We start from the raw sequence: 19059 nt of genomic DNA, 5'->3' as shown, positions 1-19059 counted from the left end.
TATTGTTTTCGTGACAAGAAACACTTCGATATACGGTACATATTCACTCACACTCGATATGAAGATTGCCAAACTGTGGCTCGAGAACCTCACGGGACTCTTCTAGACCTTCTAGACCCTTGTCTAGTGGTTCCTACGTACACAATTTCTTTTTATGAATTTGATACGTACTATTTATACACATACAATAATTTTTGTAAGTTTTCTGACTATTAAGTAGTGTAATATATATACAAAAAGTGCAGGTGAAACTCGCAAAGAGGATCGCTATCTTAAAATATTTGATAAGAACGTGAGAAAATTGCCTATTTCTATAGATAACGTGTTATTTTCTGATTATTTACGTAGTATTTTCGTTCCCGCAGAAAATTGATACAATAAAAATAAAATAAAAATAACCCACCCATCGTATACCTCGAAAGTATAGAGCAGCCGTTACTAAATAGGCGTGTGTTTAATATTTGCAATTTATAATCGGTATATAACTCCCGCACCCTAATCAACTTGTCTTTGAAATACGTATAACCCGCGGATAATACGCAGGAAAATATCGTAATTTTACTTTCAATATACAGCAAGAACTGTATTTATTAAATTACAAACCTGACCTTTCTTCGTTGACTTTTTATATTGTGATTATTACTGTACACATTGCAAGAAATCCTCGTTAATTCGAACTCGCGATTATTTCGTCCCTTGAATTTTGAATTAAGAATTTGCTGTATACCGTAGTACTTACTTCATTACGATAAGGATTAGGAATACCACAATGAACTTCAGGAAGTTTCAGGGAGTCGAGTTCGTAGTAGACTTTATGACGGGCTACTGCTCTACAAAATTGCAAAAATTTTAATTAATAATTTAATTATATTTACTCTTATAATCATTCTTTTATTTACTTGTGCAATATTCTTGCAGATCTCGTTTTTATTAACATATCCAGTTCTTCGAAGGTTAGAAAAAATATGTGTTCTTTGTCAAATAACCTTCCTTCATCTACCATCACTTGTCCCAAACGATAAAATGCTTCTCGAAACGAATTTAATGTTTTGATTAGAAAAGACTGTAAAGAGAAAAATAGGATTACTTTAAAATATTTCATAAGGTTACCCGTTATCAGTTTGTCACCCTAAGCAACCGAGTAATGGGCAATTTTCTGGAGTAATTTGCCCAGAAATCGTTCTCATTGAAAACTTCACTATATTCGTAATGAGAGAGAGAACAGGCTCTATGTAAGCCCATAGGCTGAAATAGTGATAACTAGACCCCACACAATAAAGGCATCGGACTGCTGCTCAGAGCACCAGAGTTTGATGCCAGATGAGCAACCTCAATCTGGATATGTCGTGTCCGGTTCCTCACCCCAACCGACTGCATTAATTTTGATCAAACCAAACTCGTAAATTTATAATTTAATAACCAATGATTAATTATCTTACTTTAGTTGCTTCTCTGTATTCGACTGCTTTTCGACATCTTGGCAACACGAATCGAAGTATTCGTCTGTGAATTTAGACAATAACAATTGAAACTTTTGAATTATTATTAATCATAAATAAACAGATATTTATAACTTCGTATTGCTTATATTTCAAATATGATACTAATAATGCAATACAATTTATTTAACACAAAAATAAAGTAACAACACAAATTGAAAATCAATGGAGATACGTCATCATTTTAGTTTTTATTTAAATTTAAATCTAAAATGTCGTGACAATAAAATCTCGTATCAAAATATAGTTTTAAAAATAGATTAGTATAAAACACAAAAGATGTGAGGTGATCAAGGCGTCAGCCTATCGCTCTTGGAGATCCAGGATTGAATCTCCAAGGATTTTTCAGGAGATGGCCCATCTGACTGCCCAATGTGAGCCTGGCAGATCGCATCACGGGCTCGATGAAAAGAGGTCCTCTTAGTGTCCGCACGGAAGAAATGATTAGAAACAAAACAAAATTCTTGTTACCTTTAGAAATTATAAAAGAAAAATCGCTTTTATTTCGAGGACTTCTAAGAAAATATTTTTTAGGGTAAACAGAAAAAAAATTTTTAAAAACAAACTCTTTCTTAACTGTAGACACTAGAAGGACCTAGCGTGTGTTCGGGAAAGTCACAATAGGTTAGGGCCCTTATATCTTAATGAAACGATCTAAAAACTTTCTGTAGGTGCAATCTGAATTATCTAGAGGAATGTACAAATTGTTTCCGACTTGACAGTCAGGGGCTAAAACGTTAATCTGCCTCTCTGGAAAATCCGGGTCCGAATCATAATCGGTTGAGAATCTGCAAGATTTGAAAAGTGGTCCATACTGGATATGTCGAGTCCCATACTTCACACCCGATCGCCCTATTGTGAATCCTGGCTGAACACACGATGAGTTTCATTTAAAAAAAAAAAGCGCTCAGTCCCACAAGTCGAAAAATGTAAATAAAACCGAGCACTTGTTTATTGTGACATCGTCACGATGCCGGGCTGCAATTTTTAATCATATTTTTAATTTATTTTATTTTAAAATGTATGTTCTCCATCTGAAATTTGTAGCGACTTGCCCCTGTACATCATACTTTTCCTTCAATAATAGATTAGTGCCGATCATCTAACACTTTCCGGAGAAAAATTTTTGAATTGAAATAATATGACGATCTGGAAAAATTGGAAAAACCGTAGACCTAAAATTCCCGCTGTCTTCCGTCCACCTGTCCGTCTGTATTTCCTTAATCTCGAGAACGGAGTTAGATAGATGAACACGAGATCAGATATGGAAATCTTAGGGACAGGATGTCCCAATTAACTGTATAAGAACTTCCGATTCAAATTGGAAGTTACGTTATTTCGATTCAAAACTTTCCCCCGAAAGCAGTTAATAGATGATGGGCACGACCCCACCCCGTCATCGGAACGTTTTGCGACCTCGAGACTTCGATCAAGGACCAATCGAGGTATTTAGCATCTCGCATAATGTCAGTTCTCTCTCTCGGCTAGGAACTCGTTAACTTAGTACAAAGCCTAATCAATTACGTTACGCTGTATCAGCCTTATCCAGTATGTTACGCTTATAAGGTTTATCCATTTTATGACAATATATAAAAGTTATCCTCTCTGTTATTCTATGTATTCGTGTAAATAGTTTATATAAATAAACGGGTATTATTTCTTTATAATTAAGTTGTAATGTGCACTTCTTTCGGCCGTGTTGTCTCTTAGACGTCCAACCTCCCGAATCCGACTGCTCACACACGCGCAAAACCGAAACCGCAACCAACAAGGTTTCTGTGTCTGCCTTAAAAGACACAGACCGGTGATGCCTGACATAGGCATCACCGGTCTGGTTCCGACCCGTTGGTCACAGTATGATATACAGAGGCAAGACACCACTAATAATCCGAGTTAGAGAGCATATATTTTAAATTAAATACAATAGAAATATTATTAAAAATTGCAGCACGGAATTGTGTTACGTTATCTTTGCTAGTTAAGAAGTTACAAAGTAAGTGACTTTGAAAATCATTTCGAGATCAAAACGGACCATCCGATTCTCCATGCACGACTTCCCGTGTAACTACAGTAAAAAAAATTGATACATTTTAGGTACTTTTAAAATAAAAGAGGACAAGGGTACAAAGGGTACAAGGGAATTTTGACTCGCGCTCTGTATAAATATATGCAAGGTATTTTATATAAATATTACAGTTTATATTGAATTAAACAAAAATACGTACTTTTGCCCCGTGGTTAAAGGTGACTTAATTTTATTCAATAACAATTCGATATCCATTTCACCTTCTTTCTGTTTTATCGGTTTTCCCACTGAATTCTGTAATAAGTACAGTCATTTTTCAAATAATTTCTACGATTTATTGTCAGTAAATATATAAAGAAAATAAAGAAAAACATAGAAATTTTTTATGAAAGTTGATACATATTTATCGACATTTTAGAAGGGAGAAGCATTTCTCGTATTTTAATGCGTTATGTATCGAAACACGCCAAATATATTTACTCTTCAAAGTATTTACACGAAATATCTTACGTAAGTTTCTGGAATTAGCATACCTGTAATGTCTTAATTAATGGTAAAGGATCCATCTTCCAGGTTTTAGAATATAAATCAAACTAGATATACAATAAGAAAATATTTTTATATGGTGTATATCGGGTATTATAATCTATTACTACAATTATTATTTGTAATGTATCTGTTAACAATTTTTACCGATAACACTAATTTAATGTCGTTTAAATTTAACAAATCTATTACATTCTTAATCAAAATTTATTACACTTTTTTCTGAAAGCCCGTGATAGATTTCATCAAATATACAGTAGGAAGATCGGAAGCTGAGGAACCGAGCCTAATGTATCGGACTCCATCCCTCAATTCCCAGTTAATTTTCCAGGATAGACTTAACCATTCACGAAAATCTGCGATATTCCAACCTGGCTATAAAGACACGTGATACTTCATTGCCTCTGGATCTCGCCAGTATTACGACTTTAACTAAATTTCTAGAGCAGACTTCAAACAGAAACAGATTTTTCTAGAGCAGAGAAGATAATAATAATAAGATTAATAATACGAGAAGAAGCTGTCAGAAAATGTTATAATTCGATCGAGAAAAATCAAATAAAGCATCTAACGAACGTTAAATTGGAATGATTGATCGGGCTTGGGCCAACGAGTCGTGCATGACAAAAGCCGTCATCTTGCTTTTCTAAGAGAAGTAAGCTGATAGAAAACAGTAGCCAGAGAGTATAGTTGAAGCGAGCGAGATCCTCAGAAATTGTCAAAAGACATCTAACTCGGACCTCTTCCTTTATTACTCTGCCACCCGCATTTTGTACTAGGCCCAATCAATAATGGATATGGATAAATCGTAATTGAAATTCATTACAATTAGGCTTTACTTGGCTCCTCTACAAAAGGCTACGTAAAGCCTCCCGAGTCTCGCTTAGCTTCTGATATGTTCAAATATAAAGTAGAATAAAGGTTAGATGAAGAGATACAAACAATCCCGAAATTCACATAATTGATCTCCAAATAAAAATTTCAAAACACCTCAATAATTTTAATTACAATTAATAAAATATCTTATTGTGTCTTATTATAACATTCGACAATAAGAAATTATAAATGTTACCTCTTTAATACATCTATGACCGTGCTTTTGTATAAATTCTTGAAATTTTTTTCTTACTTCGGAATTATCGTTCAACCAAGAAACAACTTTCTGAAAAATAAATTATTTTTTTATAAAATTAGTTTTTATTCAAATTTGATTTTTTTCAATTAAAAAGATTTAACTCGTGGTGCTCGTAATATATTATCGACTCGAGCGTCTCTTCTTCGTCTTTGACGGCAACTCTTCGACATCGAGACAAACTTTTTGAGGCCTCCTAGTATATAGCTTTGCTTAGGCCTTACTTAGCCTCTCCACAAAAGGCTATGCGAGGCCTACCGAGTCCTAGCTATCCGCCGATACATATCTCGCCGAGTTTCTTGGTGTTTTTCATTCGAGAGTTCTTGGCGATCTTCTGTCGTCAGATTCGTTTCGGGTTCCATTATGACCTCTTCGAAGTTCTTCATTTCTCAGATGTGGATTTTGTTACTTATTTAGCTGCTCGAGTCTTCTTGATTATATTGTATCTTTCTTAGATAAGATTGAACTGCGGTCTACCGTAGACCCGTTCGAGCCATACTGCCTAGCAACATCAGACATCCGCTCACTCTCTACCTTTGCTATTATACTCTCGCCTTTCGAAAATAAAAACCCACGCAAAACTTAACGAGTGCCCGCCCGACAGTCTCGCTGGGATGGTGTTACGACATCGACACACCCCGCTGTGGGACCGTGTAGCGATGCTCGGCACAACCAGGGGCGGATTTACGTAGAAACTAACAGGACTTAAGCCCTAAACCTCCGAGTGTCGAGGGCCCACAAAAATTGAATTATTATCGTAAATTGTCAGGCGGAAAGTTCTTTCTCCAGGATGAGCTACACAAAAAACAAGTATGGTAATACTACGAATAATGAAAGATTGGCAGACTTACGCATATTATCAATAGAAAATGATATTACGATATCGCTGGCGTAGGACGACATTATAAAAGACTACGCGAGTAAAAACATGTAGTATTGATAAAATTAAATTTTAATTTTACTGCACACCGCTACCGGTATTGAACTTACTGCCATTTGCTCAACAGTAAATGCGGCTGGGTGTGCCATTCACAAACATAAGCATATCTCGAACAAGGTTAACAAATCTCTTTTTGCCGCCACCACTTTACACATCCTAAAGGAATGCGCAATAGTCCGTCCGTCAGTACCGTTCTGTGCCGCATTACTGCACGCATTTGCCGCATGTTTAGACAACACGAGTTGTATCTACCGGTTACCCGCGAATACCATAAAAGAATTGTTTCTGTCAGAAAAATAAAAGGCTGGAATTACAAGGGAGAGTTTCAAAGTTCGGGGGAGAATACTATCCGATCGAGTTACCGGGTTGAGCGTCGATGTCGACGTCTCCCGCTCTCCCGAAAAGTTTCGAATTGTTGCCCGAAGACGAGGGAAGACCAACCGGTATTCGTTATTTTACGTCGCTTCTTCTTGTGTTTGTACTGCGAGGTGTTCGTTGTCCGAACATAAAAATTTTTCGCGAAAGTGTTCGTTAACCGATCACCCACCGTATAAATTGCGTTAAAAGTAAGTATACGTTTCAAATTCTTACCTGTGTTTCCATTTTTCGAAGTTCCTCTGTTTCTATATGTTTCGATATAAGCGATGCCAATTCCTGAAATTCAATTTTGAAAATACATCACAACAAATAACTGATAAATAAATTGAATTTATTTCTTTATTTAAAATAAAAGCCTTTTTCAAATTTCATTAAATAAAATAATAAAAATTTCAAATATTTTTACATCTATTGCTGCAGGAACAGATGCGCTTTCGATTGAATTTATGTTCGATGTAAGAAATGCAAAATCTGCATAAACTTCGGTCGTCCAACCTAAATATAGAAATAAAAGCAATTTTATTGTAATTTTCCACAATTATATATATTCTTACTTTAAATTATTATAATTGTCCATAATCAGAATTGCAAAATATAATTTTCCAAGGGGGTGTCTCTCGAGAGAAGACTTTCTATTGCCGTAATTTAAGTATTAAGCGTGAGGAGACAATTCTAGCCTAATAAACCAGCTGGAGTCGAAACCGTAGAAATTTTCATTGGTGGATTGACCGGAGTCCAGCGATCCAACGATGTATCGGCTCTGTGGTTCTCCCGGGGCCTGACCGTACTCATAATATGCATAAAAGGCGAGATTTTCTTTGTTTCCACATAACGAAAGTGTCAAATATACACGTATTTATTCGTTTTTAAAATCATAATATTAACTTATATAGAAATATTGTTACCATTTTGCGCCTTAACGAGGTTGGATAAAACTGCCGAATTCCAGATAGACGAACTGACGGTACATATTATGTGGACGTTAACGGGCTGAAAAATAAGTTCTGCGTTTAAAATATCCGAATATTTTACACTGTTTTAAAAAATACTAAAAGAATTTCTTAATGATGTATTATCCGCACAAATAGCCTAAAATCTTCTTTACGTTATTAAAGTATTTTCCACGGAAAAGGTGTAAACGAGTTACCTCTTCTATGTGGTATAGTTTCTTACAAATTTCCTCAAATATTTCTGATGAGGAATTCAATTCGGTCGTCGAAACCTTAAAATCTGCATATTTGGCCAATGTTTTGTCTAATAATTTTTTGGATCTATATATATCCTGTAAAAGAGATTTTAAAAATACAAATTTTAATTATTAAAAATTCACATTAATATTAAAAAGTTAAAATTTTTCCATTGAAAATAAGTTGCCAGACTTAGCGAAAAATTACAAATTCGGTTCTTGCAACTTATTTCTGATGATATAATCAAAACTCTCGTTGTCAAAGTAATTATACACAAGTATAGAAGAATTGTATTAGTATTATTTAAATTGTAGGCGCATAATATTTACGCAGGATGCTCCATAATATGGGTTTTTCGTTTCAAAGCTTGTCATTCCGTTGTATGTCATCTGTGTTAGCGGATCTAATAATCAGCCAGCGCGGCAACGGGGAAGTGGCAGAGAAGTTCATCCGCAAGCATCCGGTTCGAGCAGCTAATTTGCATACCGGGGTCAAGACTCGTAACGTCTTACAAGGTATTTGGAATGATTGGATTCCCATTTTTTTTAAATCTCTGCGTGCAACAGGACAGAAGTCGCATTAAACACATCGTAAGTCTGACGTGCGTAAGTTACGGGACACCCAGTAAGATGTATAACTTTCTTTACAGTAATTCTCGTGAATATTGGGCTGCTTTTGCTATTTTCAGACAAACTTTTATGACTTTTCTTAAAATATCATCTGGCAATCCTCTCGAAATGTAACCTAAAAGGACACGCCTATTATATAAGAATGAATCAACTTAAATAAGAAAAATCTTGATTGTTTAACACTGCGATTTGCCTAGGCCAATTTCTTTCCCTTAAAATAATGTAATTTCTAGATACACAAATAGAGGTACTTACATAAAAGAGATACGCGAGACGATAAACTGCTTGCGTGGTCGAACGATTTGTGCTGTATCGTTCTCTTCCTCTCTTTCTAAATTCGTCATCCTCTTCCAGAATTCGTCCAAATAACGAGACTAAAGAAGAATTACTTAAAGTAGTAGCCTTTTCCGAATTATATCGGTATAAAGTCTAAAAATAAATGAAATTTCTTGTTATATGTTTTTTAAAATATAAAATGTATGTTAATTCTATTATTCGTCAATATAACTTTTTTATTTCTTACTGCCCGATTTATCACGCATTTTCGTAATTTCTATTAGCGCATAACATATTACGTGATAACAGAAATAACGAAGAAATAATAAAATAACTATTTCTTAAGAATAAATCGATTTCTATATTCACCGGGACCCTGTGGCATATAAATTACAAGTAACAAACTAATACTTACAAGCTGCGGCCGGATGGCCGAGCGGTCATGGTGGCAGCCTACTGCTCTGGGGGACCCGGGATCGAATCCGAACGGGTCGAAAAATCCCCAGGAATTTTTCGAGGGTGGTCCGTTCGGATATGTCGGGCCCCGTCCCTCACCACCCGGTCACCCCGTTGTGGGCCTGGCCGCATCCATAATGGGCCTACTAAAAGAGGCCCTCTTAGTGCCCACAGGGCAGAAAGAGTTAAAAAAAAATACTTACAAGCTATTTGTAGCGAGTACTTGCAGCTTGTTACTGATTTTAAGTAACTTTATGCAATCAAACTTGCTTAAGACTAGTTTCTTATAAAGAACTTAGCTTGTAACTTGTTACAAAACTTTTCATTCGAGACATTTTACTTGTAATTTGTAACTTGCGAAGCTTGTAACGACAAGAGTTTCGTGCCACGGGATCCAGATGGTGTCGTGCCGTGATAAAGAAGTCGATGTTCGTTGATGACGGGCATCGTTTCGTTCACGGAATAATGCCCGTCATCGACGAATACCAATTCCCTTCGTGGTGTTTGACATCTATCTTAGAAGATATGACACAAATCAGTCTTTTGGGGCGAAAAACTAACTCAAAATACGTATGTGAGGGATTTTAACTCTTTTTTTCCTCGTATGACCGTTGGAGAAAGGCAACGAGAGACTTGCCTCGGAGTTTTTCTTCCAAAACAACAGTTTATTTAAATGAAAGAATTATATGAGGTTACATCGCACGTCCTACCTCCTACCCATCCTACACGTCCTAACGTCTACGAGTGTATTTTCCCGTACGATCGAAATAAAATCGCTATTGATAAAAGAGGTACTAAAATCTAACTTCAGATTTAATTAAAACGGTAAAACCCCGCTTAACATTAATGCTGTTTCGTTATAGCGTGCTTTTGCTAATACTCAATAAAGCAGTAAGTTCCTGGAATGGACAACTTGCACTCTTAATTTTTTTTTCAAACTGGCTTCTTTGGCTACGATAATTCGGGTATTGTTGTAATTCCGTGCTAATTGTTTTAAGGAATAAAGAATTTCGACTACTGTCAGAGCTATGCTTCCAGACGAGCTACAATTTCCGATTCTCAAGATGACATAAAACTTCCTGCAACTTCTCCAACAGTATTATCTCAACGATCATTCTAATTACAAAACAATAATAGAGAGTGTTCCGGATTATGTAAATGATATCCCGCTATCGATAACTCCTTCGTGATCGAAGGAAGAAAAAGCGATTGACTGTCGATTGCTCCATCGAGAAGCCAAGATTCCGTAAGACTAAACTCCGACCCTTTATCTAAAATTTAAAATTATGGAGACGTATTCTAGGAACGTATCCTAAGCGTTAAGTGAGGTGTTAAGATATAATTACTTTTAGTCTTTCGATTAGAACAAAATATAAATATTAAACTATATACTATATTCAGATTACTGTTTACTAATAATGATAATAATTTCATTCCTTATACCTACGTCTATTAAATTAAATACCATGTGACCGTTAGTAATCATCATGCCACGTAGGAAATAAGGGCAAAATGCTCCTTCTTCTAATCTTCCTCTTCTCTGCATTCTTCTCTACAGAAATGCAAAAATACATAAATAGTTGATGTTAGAATAACTGAAATTAACTTGTATGTATAGATTACAGTACGTGATATTTCAAAAGGGAGTAAATGAAAAATGAACAACTATTTAACTACCGAATTTCGGTTTTACGCCATCCGTTTTAATTAAAAACCGATTTAATACGAAAGTAAATGCGGATCGAAAGCCGAAAAACACTGGTAAAATGCACTTACATTCGTATTAAATGAGTTCTGTCTGCTAAACTTTTTTTCACTTTTGGCTCTTTCCGTCCTGTGGGTAGTAAGAGGTTTCCCCTACCGCCGTTGTGTGGTGAAAGATATCGCCCGAGATTTCGGGACAGACTTCCCATAAAATATTTCTGAGGTTTCTCGCCAACATTCGATTCTACACTCTCCGGAGTGGTATTTACAACGTGACCAGACGTCCCGTTTTGAACGGGACTGTCCCTTTTTAGAGTTACGAGTCCCGGTGTCCCCGAAATGAACTCTGGGACGCAAAATTGTCCCGTTTTCTGACACCGCGCGAAAATTTGAGTAGTCGCGCCGGCGGCCGGACGCGATCGGTGTGCGAGAGCAAACCGCGTCGTCGGTTGACGCGACGATAGCCGAGAGTGGCGAAGCTCGCGCTTTGTTGACTATTGTTTGGCAGATTTTTCGTTCGCCCACTTTTCGATATTTGTTTTGTTCTTGTTTGATGCTAGTGTACCTAGTAAATAACTTAAACTTCTTTTGTTTTGGAATCATAAGTTAAAATGCCGAAACGCAAGTGTACGTTCAATGTTAACTTACAAGCAAAATATCCGTTTATCAAGCAAATAAATACTCCCTCAGATGTCAGATGTGAAAAGTGTCGTACAGAATTTAGCGTTTCCCATGGTGGTGCCAGTGATATTGAACAGCATTTAAAGTCTGTAAAACATAAAAATGCCGATCGTACCGCCGCTTCGAGTTCTTCGATGTTAACCTTTTTCAAGAAATCGGACGCACCAACTTTAAAGGATTTGGATATCGCCGCGGCAGAAGGCGTCTGGGCTTATCACACGATACAAGAAAACCACAGTTTTCGCTCTAATGATTGTGCGTCGAAATTAATTCAATCATGTTTTGATCCCAAATTTACATGCGCGCGTACGAAATCAGAAGCTATTGTAGTAAATGTTTTGACGCCTACAGCAATGAAAGAATTAAAAGATGATCTTGATAAGTCCAATTGTATTACAATACTAAACGACGCTTCAAACCACGGTAACAAGAAAATATACCCTATTCTAGTGCGCTTTTTTCAACCTCACGTAGGTGCGCAAGTAAAAATTTTAGATCTCCAAGACCAACCAGGTAAGACTTCTGACATCATTGTCGATTATTTAAATCAAGTGTTGACAGATAATAATTTGACAGCAAAAGTCGTGGCATTTTGCGGAGACAATGCCAACGTCAATTCCGGAGGTGCGGCTAGGCGAGGAACTAACAATGTGTTAACGAAATTGCAATCATCACCGAAAAAGCCATTGATAGGTATTGGATGTGGAGCCCACGTAATTCACAATGCAATAAAATCTGCTGCAGACAGGCTACCCTTAGATTACGAAAGCATTATTGTGAAGATATATTCATTTTTTTATATTTACACGATTCGAGTTGAAGCTCTAAAGGAGTTTTGCGCCGAAACTGAAACGGAATATCAACAAATGCTCGGCTATAGCAAAACTAGATGGCTTGCTCTTATGCCTGCCTTGGAAAGGGTTTTAAAAATGTATCAGCCATTAAAAAACTACTTTTTGAGTATTGAAAAATGTCCCCTGTTACTAAAAAACTTTTTTGAAGATCCCACATCCGAATTGTGGCTTTATTTTTTACACGCTCTGTCAGCAAGTTTTCATCAAGCTGTATTGAAACTGGAAGGTCAGACTGTATCGGCAATTGAAGCTGCAAAAGAAATCAATCAACTAAAAGACAATTTGACTCAGAAACGGACCAATCAGTTTCTTCCATTTATGGTCCGTCAATTAATAGTGAAATCGAAAGATAATGTTACTGACATAGATGAAGAGTTTGTGAAAAGGGCGGCTACAGAATTTTATCAAACAAGCCGTGAATATCTGGAGCAGTGGACTTGCTTTCTTACCAAAGAAATGGAGATATTTTATTGGGCAGATTTAAAAAAGGTCCCCGCATGGGAAGACGTTCAAAAATCTCTGGATGTATTAATTGAAAAGGAATATATTGACTGTAATAAAGATGCAGAAGTTTTTGACGAATTTTCGTTAATTTGTAACTACATTACATCGCAGAAAGTAACCGAATGGAATAATCTAAATGTTTCCACGGAAACTCGTTGTGTGGAAGTATTCAAACACTTTCGAGCCAACAATCTTCGGCATGAAAACTTTTCTATTTTAATTGAATATATTTTATGTTTGCCCGCTACAAATGCTCCAGTAGAAAGAGTATTTTCTATGATGAACAAATTGTGGCCATCTGAGAAGACCCAGTTACAAATTTCAGTTCTAAAGGCGATGTTGATAATTAAGGTGAATATAAAAAAAACGCGCCAAGAGTTTCATTCTTACTTAAAATCATCACCAGCTATATTAAAGCAAATTTGTTCCTCTGATAAATATAAATATAACTAAACGTTTCGGGTATATATATTTTTTAATTCGTAACTTTTAAACTAACTGACTTTTTCTGAATAAATAACTTTAAAAAAGTTTTTTATTGACTACCTGTTAATTAACCTAAATAAACCAATGTCCCGTTTTGAGTCAAAAAATAAATGGTCACGTTAGGTATTTACCATCTTAACCACTTCGGCCATCGGCAATCCGGCGCAATAGTTCGTATTACTTTAATCGCTGTTCTTTAGTACACTTTAGTTTCCGTTCTCGATTCACACTTCGGTTGCCTAAAATGGCGGGTTGGCGCCTTTATCGTCTCGGCCATCTAGCCTTCCGGAATACTCCAGTGTGATTGTCATAGTAATTTTGCAGCATCGCGGTCAATTTCTCAAATATTCTTGGTATTAAACTACTACGCAATTCAACAGTTTTCGTATCGAACTTTCATTTTTTTAAGCATTTTAAACAGAATTTTAACCTGTTGATACGGCAGAATCCGCTTATTATGATCATTTAGGAACTTGTCTATATTGTTAAAATTAAGCGGAGTAAATAAATTACACCACAGTTAATGGAAATTCTAATTTTATTCGCATCTTAAAACGATTAAAAAATGTATAACTTAGAAACTTATTAGTTTTTATTTTTATAATTTATCTATTTGTCATACATGACGTCAGTGCCGGCAATACCGAATTGATAGAATAAGGCAATGCAACACGTGAGAGATCTGTACCCGCCGAGAGAACTTTTCTGTAAAACTGGTCCCTATTTAAGAGTTAAAACCCGGAAAACTCGGCGTGGCCAGCTCATTGGAAAATGGAAAAAGCCAAAAAAGTGCTATTAATGTAAACAACTGGATATACAACTGAATATAAACTACCGAACTACTTAGAAGCACTGCTTAAAACAATAAACATCGCGTGTTATCAGTCATACGTTGAATACGATAGCGTGGAAAGACTGATTTCAAACGCTTATTTACTCGAAGAGGATAACTATAATCGAAACTCTGATTATAATAAGTTAATTTTCATAGGTGTATTTCAACTAATACGCTTTAGAGCGCGGGAATTCTACCGTGTATTGAATACAAAATCATCGAACAATTGTACATATAATCTTACAGAAAATTTCGATAACCAAAACAAGCTTTTCTCGTGATTTTAGTAAGCGATTTTAAAGTTACTTGTCATTCTCTTCTCGGTTTTGAGCTCTGTCTCGCATTGTTTAGGTCCCATAATTTAACTAAGTAACTGTGATGGGCGAATTGCCGAAATTTTGAAAAGTAGAGCGCGCGCCTCTGTTCGAGTTAAACTCGAATCCAAAAACATTTTGAGGTTCTGATGCGCGGAACTTTAGGCTTTTCGTAAGTTGCCTGTCTCAAATATGTGGGAGGCAATTACCTGGCTCCCAAGGTTCGTGCGCGATGAACGTAAAGAAAGATTTTTGTTCCCGTAAAGTATAAAGTGCCAAAAAAGACATTAAGCTTAACAAGGTATAACAATTCCTAAACGTAATAAAAATTATCATTTGCTTACCTGACCCGAAGTGTCGAAGACTTTTATAATTATGCTAAATGTAAGAGGTGTTATAGCGCCGGGAAATACTTCTCTATAAAAAAATAGATATTTTTTAATTAGATACAGTAAAGTAAATGTTTACTAAAAACTAATATTAATTTATTGAATAAATATACCAATAAACTCGATTGTTTTGCTGCGCGAACGGCCCGAAATCGATCGCGACTTATTACTTTTGCCGCTCTACGAGCAATAAGAGGATTTTTCGTTCCTCGTAGTCACCGTCGGATCGGCCAGGTCTTCGTGGTGAGGTACAAGAAAAATATGTCTGGGATAATTCATCCACGAAAAATTTCAGTTCCCGATTCGGACTCGAAGACGAATCCCCAAAGTGACATACTGACACTTTTGTCGTCTTTGCCATCCGCCCGACATATACGAGGTAACTACTCGCGATTTTTGGAACTTTCTGTGGCAGTTCGATGGAGTGCCGCTTTCGGTGGAGTCGCTCTTCGGATCTACGAATGGCAATTTGTACGGACCTTTTCACGCTTCAATTTCGGGTGATCTCTTCCCACACACAACTACAATCTAATTATATGACCAAAGCTGTATGGAACGTGCCTTCCGCTCCGAAGAACTGGCTAGATCCTGTCCAATTTCCATCCGTAGATTAGACCTGCCCCGAAGCATTCACTCGTCTCGAAGTCTGACCGACTGGACACGAATAAAGACCCTCTTAGTGCTTACGGGCAAAAGTATGTTTTTTAAAAATCCGGAAAAACCATTTCCAAATTCTAAAGTCTTATATTTTCAAACGATTCTTAATGTTTATTACTTAATTTTAGATAAAAATTATCTCCGAATTTAAACGATAATTTCCTTCAATATTTGTGTTCTTATACAAATTTAGCAAATTGAGAAAAATTGAGTAGAATTGAATTAACTTGTTACAAAGTGAAAAGATTTCTTACCCTAAATTGGCTTTAGTTATATATTCGCATTCGCTTTTCCAAGGTCCTTCTAACTCTCGTCTGATCGAATAATCGTTTTCTTTATCGACAGACGTAATCGGTCGAGTCTGTGCATAAAATATAAAAATACTGTAAATAATCTCTTAAGACGAGACGTGCGTAATAAACATTCTACACCTACAAATAGTTGACGACCGGGTGGCCGCAACTATTTGTAGCTCTAGGACGGCAGTCGGCAACCGGTGGTCCGCAGAGAAATTTGGACACGATTAACCGAAGGTTACGCGAAGGATTACGAAAGAAATGCAAAGTGCTTAGTTGCTTTTTTTCACTCATTGGGGCTTTTATTCCGATCTAAAACCAAATACGAAGCGACTGTTATCGACAAATAATGAACAATAAACAGTATTGCGAGTGCCGTGGCCGTCCTCGGTGGAAAGCGCTAAGAATCCATAAACTTATTTCAAACAGGCGGCAATGAACTTTAGGCTGGCATTAATTTATAATTAAACACGCGAGTTTCGTATTAATATAGTAAAATCGAATTTTTACAATCATTATTCTAAGATTTTGTATCGTTTAAAAAAATTCGTGATGGTGGTCACCTCACGGACCACTAAATTCCGAATTTAGTGGTCCGTGAGGTGAGAAAGGTTGCCGACCGCTGTAGGAAATTCAAGATTGAATCCGGGCAAGCGGAACACCCCGATAAATTTTCGTAAGCCCGACGTGTGAAATCCCCATCCCTCGCCATTGTGGACCTGGTAGAGCGCGTGATTAGCGTGGGAAAGACGTCTCGAAAATTTAATTTAAAAAAGCTGTCGTATTTTTATATCTCAAACGTCATTTTAAAGTAATTTTGAAGAACCAAATTCAGTCCCTCTTCCTCTCTTAAAATAGTAATAATCGGACAGTTATTTTAAAACGGTTATAGCGCTTTAAAAATGGGTGTTAATTAAACGACACGCTAAATTCTATGTAATATTTAAAGAACTCCAAATAAACGAATTCTGTAGAAATATATCTCTGCTTAAAGATTTCCAATCGGAGTTTTTATTTCTTGCTGTTATTTCATTACGAGTTTCGGCCGTCGACTCTCCTTAAACTAAAAACAATTCCTTCTTAAATTAATAGTAGAATGCAAACATTTTAACTTATAACAATAAAAATACTTTATTATAAGCGACTTGGCACACATTTTGATATATTTGCTGCATCTAAGATCGCTTAGAGGCTGGTTTACACTACAGGTATTTCTGCAACGTATCGCTATTACGTCTCTTTTCCAGAATACACAATTCAATAGTTGCTGCATTTGTGACGTCCTCTAAACATTCTTATCCTATTCGTTCGTCACCGCGAAAATGGACTCGGTGGCTATTCTATTTGTCACCCGAATTTTCTGTCTGACAACACCCGTTACTCCGGAGCGCCTCGCTGGAAATTGCCGTAACTTACCGATAATAAAATAAGAGCTACGAAACAATAAAGCTGGTTGGAAATATTTGGATGACGATACATTTCTATAGAAGCCATTTATTTAGTGTTTCTTTAGAATATTAGGTTAGATTGTATTATTATTGGCGTCATAGTCACCTGTAAAAGATAAATATCATTTCCATAAATGGCCCATTCAATATCTCTTAAACTTCCAAAGTATTCTTCGATCTGAAAAAAAAAATCGAATGTTTATGAATATTTCGAAATTTATTTTTAATTCTACGTTATTTCACGAAATGTTTTATATAAAATAGCCAAAACTTTTTAATACATTTTAAAAGCTTTGAAATATCGAAATAATCGAAATATCAATTTATCATTCACAAAATGATTACGATTTAAAATCGCGAATAATAAAGAATTTGTGCATAAATTTATACACAGTAAATGTATAAACAGCGACAAACCTTATTTCTCCGTGTTAATATGGTATTTGTACTCTTATTAATACAAAAATTGTATATTTGGATAAATTAAACTTATAAGCAGGACTTTTGGTAATAGGAAAGTCGGTATCCCAGTTTTTTTCTAAAGTTTCTTGAAATCACTCGCGTTTAGAGGTGAAATCTCTGAAATTCACTGAAATTACTCGTGAAATCACCATCGGCCGATCACTGGTTCACGTCTCTCCGATGGACTAGCCGCGTGAGTCTTCCGGGTTTCTAACACCTAAATAGGGACCAGTTTCTCGTGGAAAGTCTTCCGGGAGGCATCCCCTTAGCGTTTCACCCCCACGTTTTATGTTGTCTTATCCCATCGTACCAAACCAAACACTCGAGGCTTCGTGCGAGTGATCGGTTTCTGCCGATAGATCACAAGTATGCGGGATAATAAAATCATCCGTCAGAACTTTTAGAGGCGTGTAATGCGCGAGAGTGTACGCGCTCACACTCGGGTATCCTAATTAACTAAGACGGAAAGTATCTTTATTTCTTATTCCACCTCAAACGCTTATAAGTACTTAATCCTTTATGAAATTATTTTCCGATTTATTAACACGTCCATTGTCAATATTACATACTGCCTTATCTCCGGTCATTAATATAGAATTAAACCCAGTAATTGTGAAATTATCGGATTTAATTATTTTAATTGTATAATTACTTTACCAAAATTCCAATTTTTCCCAGTCGAAGTACTTGTTCGTCGTTCAAACATAATTTATTTTCTTCCAAATTATTGACTTCTTCTATTCCTCCGGATTCTATTTTTTTAAAATACACGTGAGATTTCCAGCACAATCATAATTGAAAACGAATAAAAGATAAATATGTAATTACCCTTTGAAACAACTTTAGTTTTCTTCGATCCAACATTCGAAGAATAAATACTAAGTCGATTCTCGTGATTTCGCCACAGAGTTATCGTATCAGCTTCCGACGAACCCGATACAACAGACTGAATAGAATATATATTATACGAATCGATAAAGCAATTTACATTATATTATTTATTCTCTAGCTCAATAAGCTTCTGTGGGCACTGACGTGGCTTTCGTCGCGTATATCGTATGTTTAGCAAAATCCAGAATGAAGCGATATATCCGAACGAAATTACCGGTCCCGCTCATCGGAAATTATTGCGGATAGTAGGTCCTAGAACCCCGAGCGGCAGTCTGACATCTCGCGACCTCGTCCAGACAGCACTAACCAGCCCATCCGACAGCTTAGATTTAATACATCACACTCTTCGGCTTGTATAAAGTTTATAGAAACAGTCTCGAGAGGAAATCGACTCGATTAACCTACTTAACTATAACAACTAAATGGCAAGAATGATCTCGAGGAGAAAGCCACGATGCTCGCAGGATAA

General features: G+C 36.3%; 1 protein-coding gene across 1 annotated transcript in view; it reads right to left on the bottom strand.

Annotated features, from left to right (window-relative positions):
* The window catches only part of LOC136976608 (rifampicin phosphotransferase-like), a 36912-nt gene that overhangs the window by 2689 nt on the left and 15164 nt on the right, over nt 1-19059 (bottom strand). Inside the window, exons 19-35 of the mRNA XM_067271945.1 lie at nt 18528-18645; nt 18357-18451; nt 17344-17415; nt 15748-15854; nt 14792-14864; nt 10517-10621; nt 8593-8766; nt 7669-7803; nt 7427-7511; nt 6928-7016; nt 6735-6797; nt 5144-5233; nt 4059-4118; nt 3725-3819; nt 1440-1503; nt 900-1063; nt 740-830 (exon numbers count right to left, since the gene is read on the bottom strand). Of these exons, the coding sequence (XP_067128046.1) occupies nt 740-830; nt 900-1063; nt 1440-1503; nt 3725-3819; nt 4059-4118; nt 5144-5233; nt 6735-6797; nt 6928-7016; nt 7427-7511; nt 7669-7803; nt 8593-8766; nt 10517-10621; nt 14792-14864; nt 15748-15854; nt 17344-17415; nt 18357-18451; nt 18528-18645 (1680 nt within the window). The remainder of the gene's footprint in view (nt 1-739; nt 831-899; nt 1064-1439; nt 1504-3724; nt 3820-4058; nt 4119-5143; nt 5234-6734; nt 6798-6927; nt 7017-7426; nt 7512-7668; nt 7804-8592; nt 8767-10516; nt 10622-14791; nt 14865-15747; nt 15855-17343; nt 17416-18356; nt 18452-18527; nt 18646-19059) is intronic.

The sequence above is a fragment of the Centruroides vittatus genome, unplaced genomic scaffold, assembly GCF_030686945.1.
Source record: "Centruroides vittatus isolate TY-2023 unplaced genomic scaffold, ASM3068694v2 contig_409, whole genome shotgun sequence".
In the NCBI taxonomy this organism is placed as follows: Eukaryota; Metazoa; Arthropoda; class Arachnida; order Scorpiones; family Buthidae; genus Centruroides; species Centruroides vittatus.
This window is presented reverse-complemented; position numbering and strand designations above follow the sequence as displayed.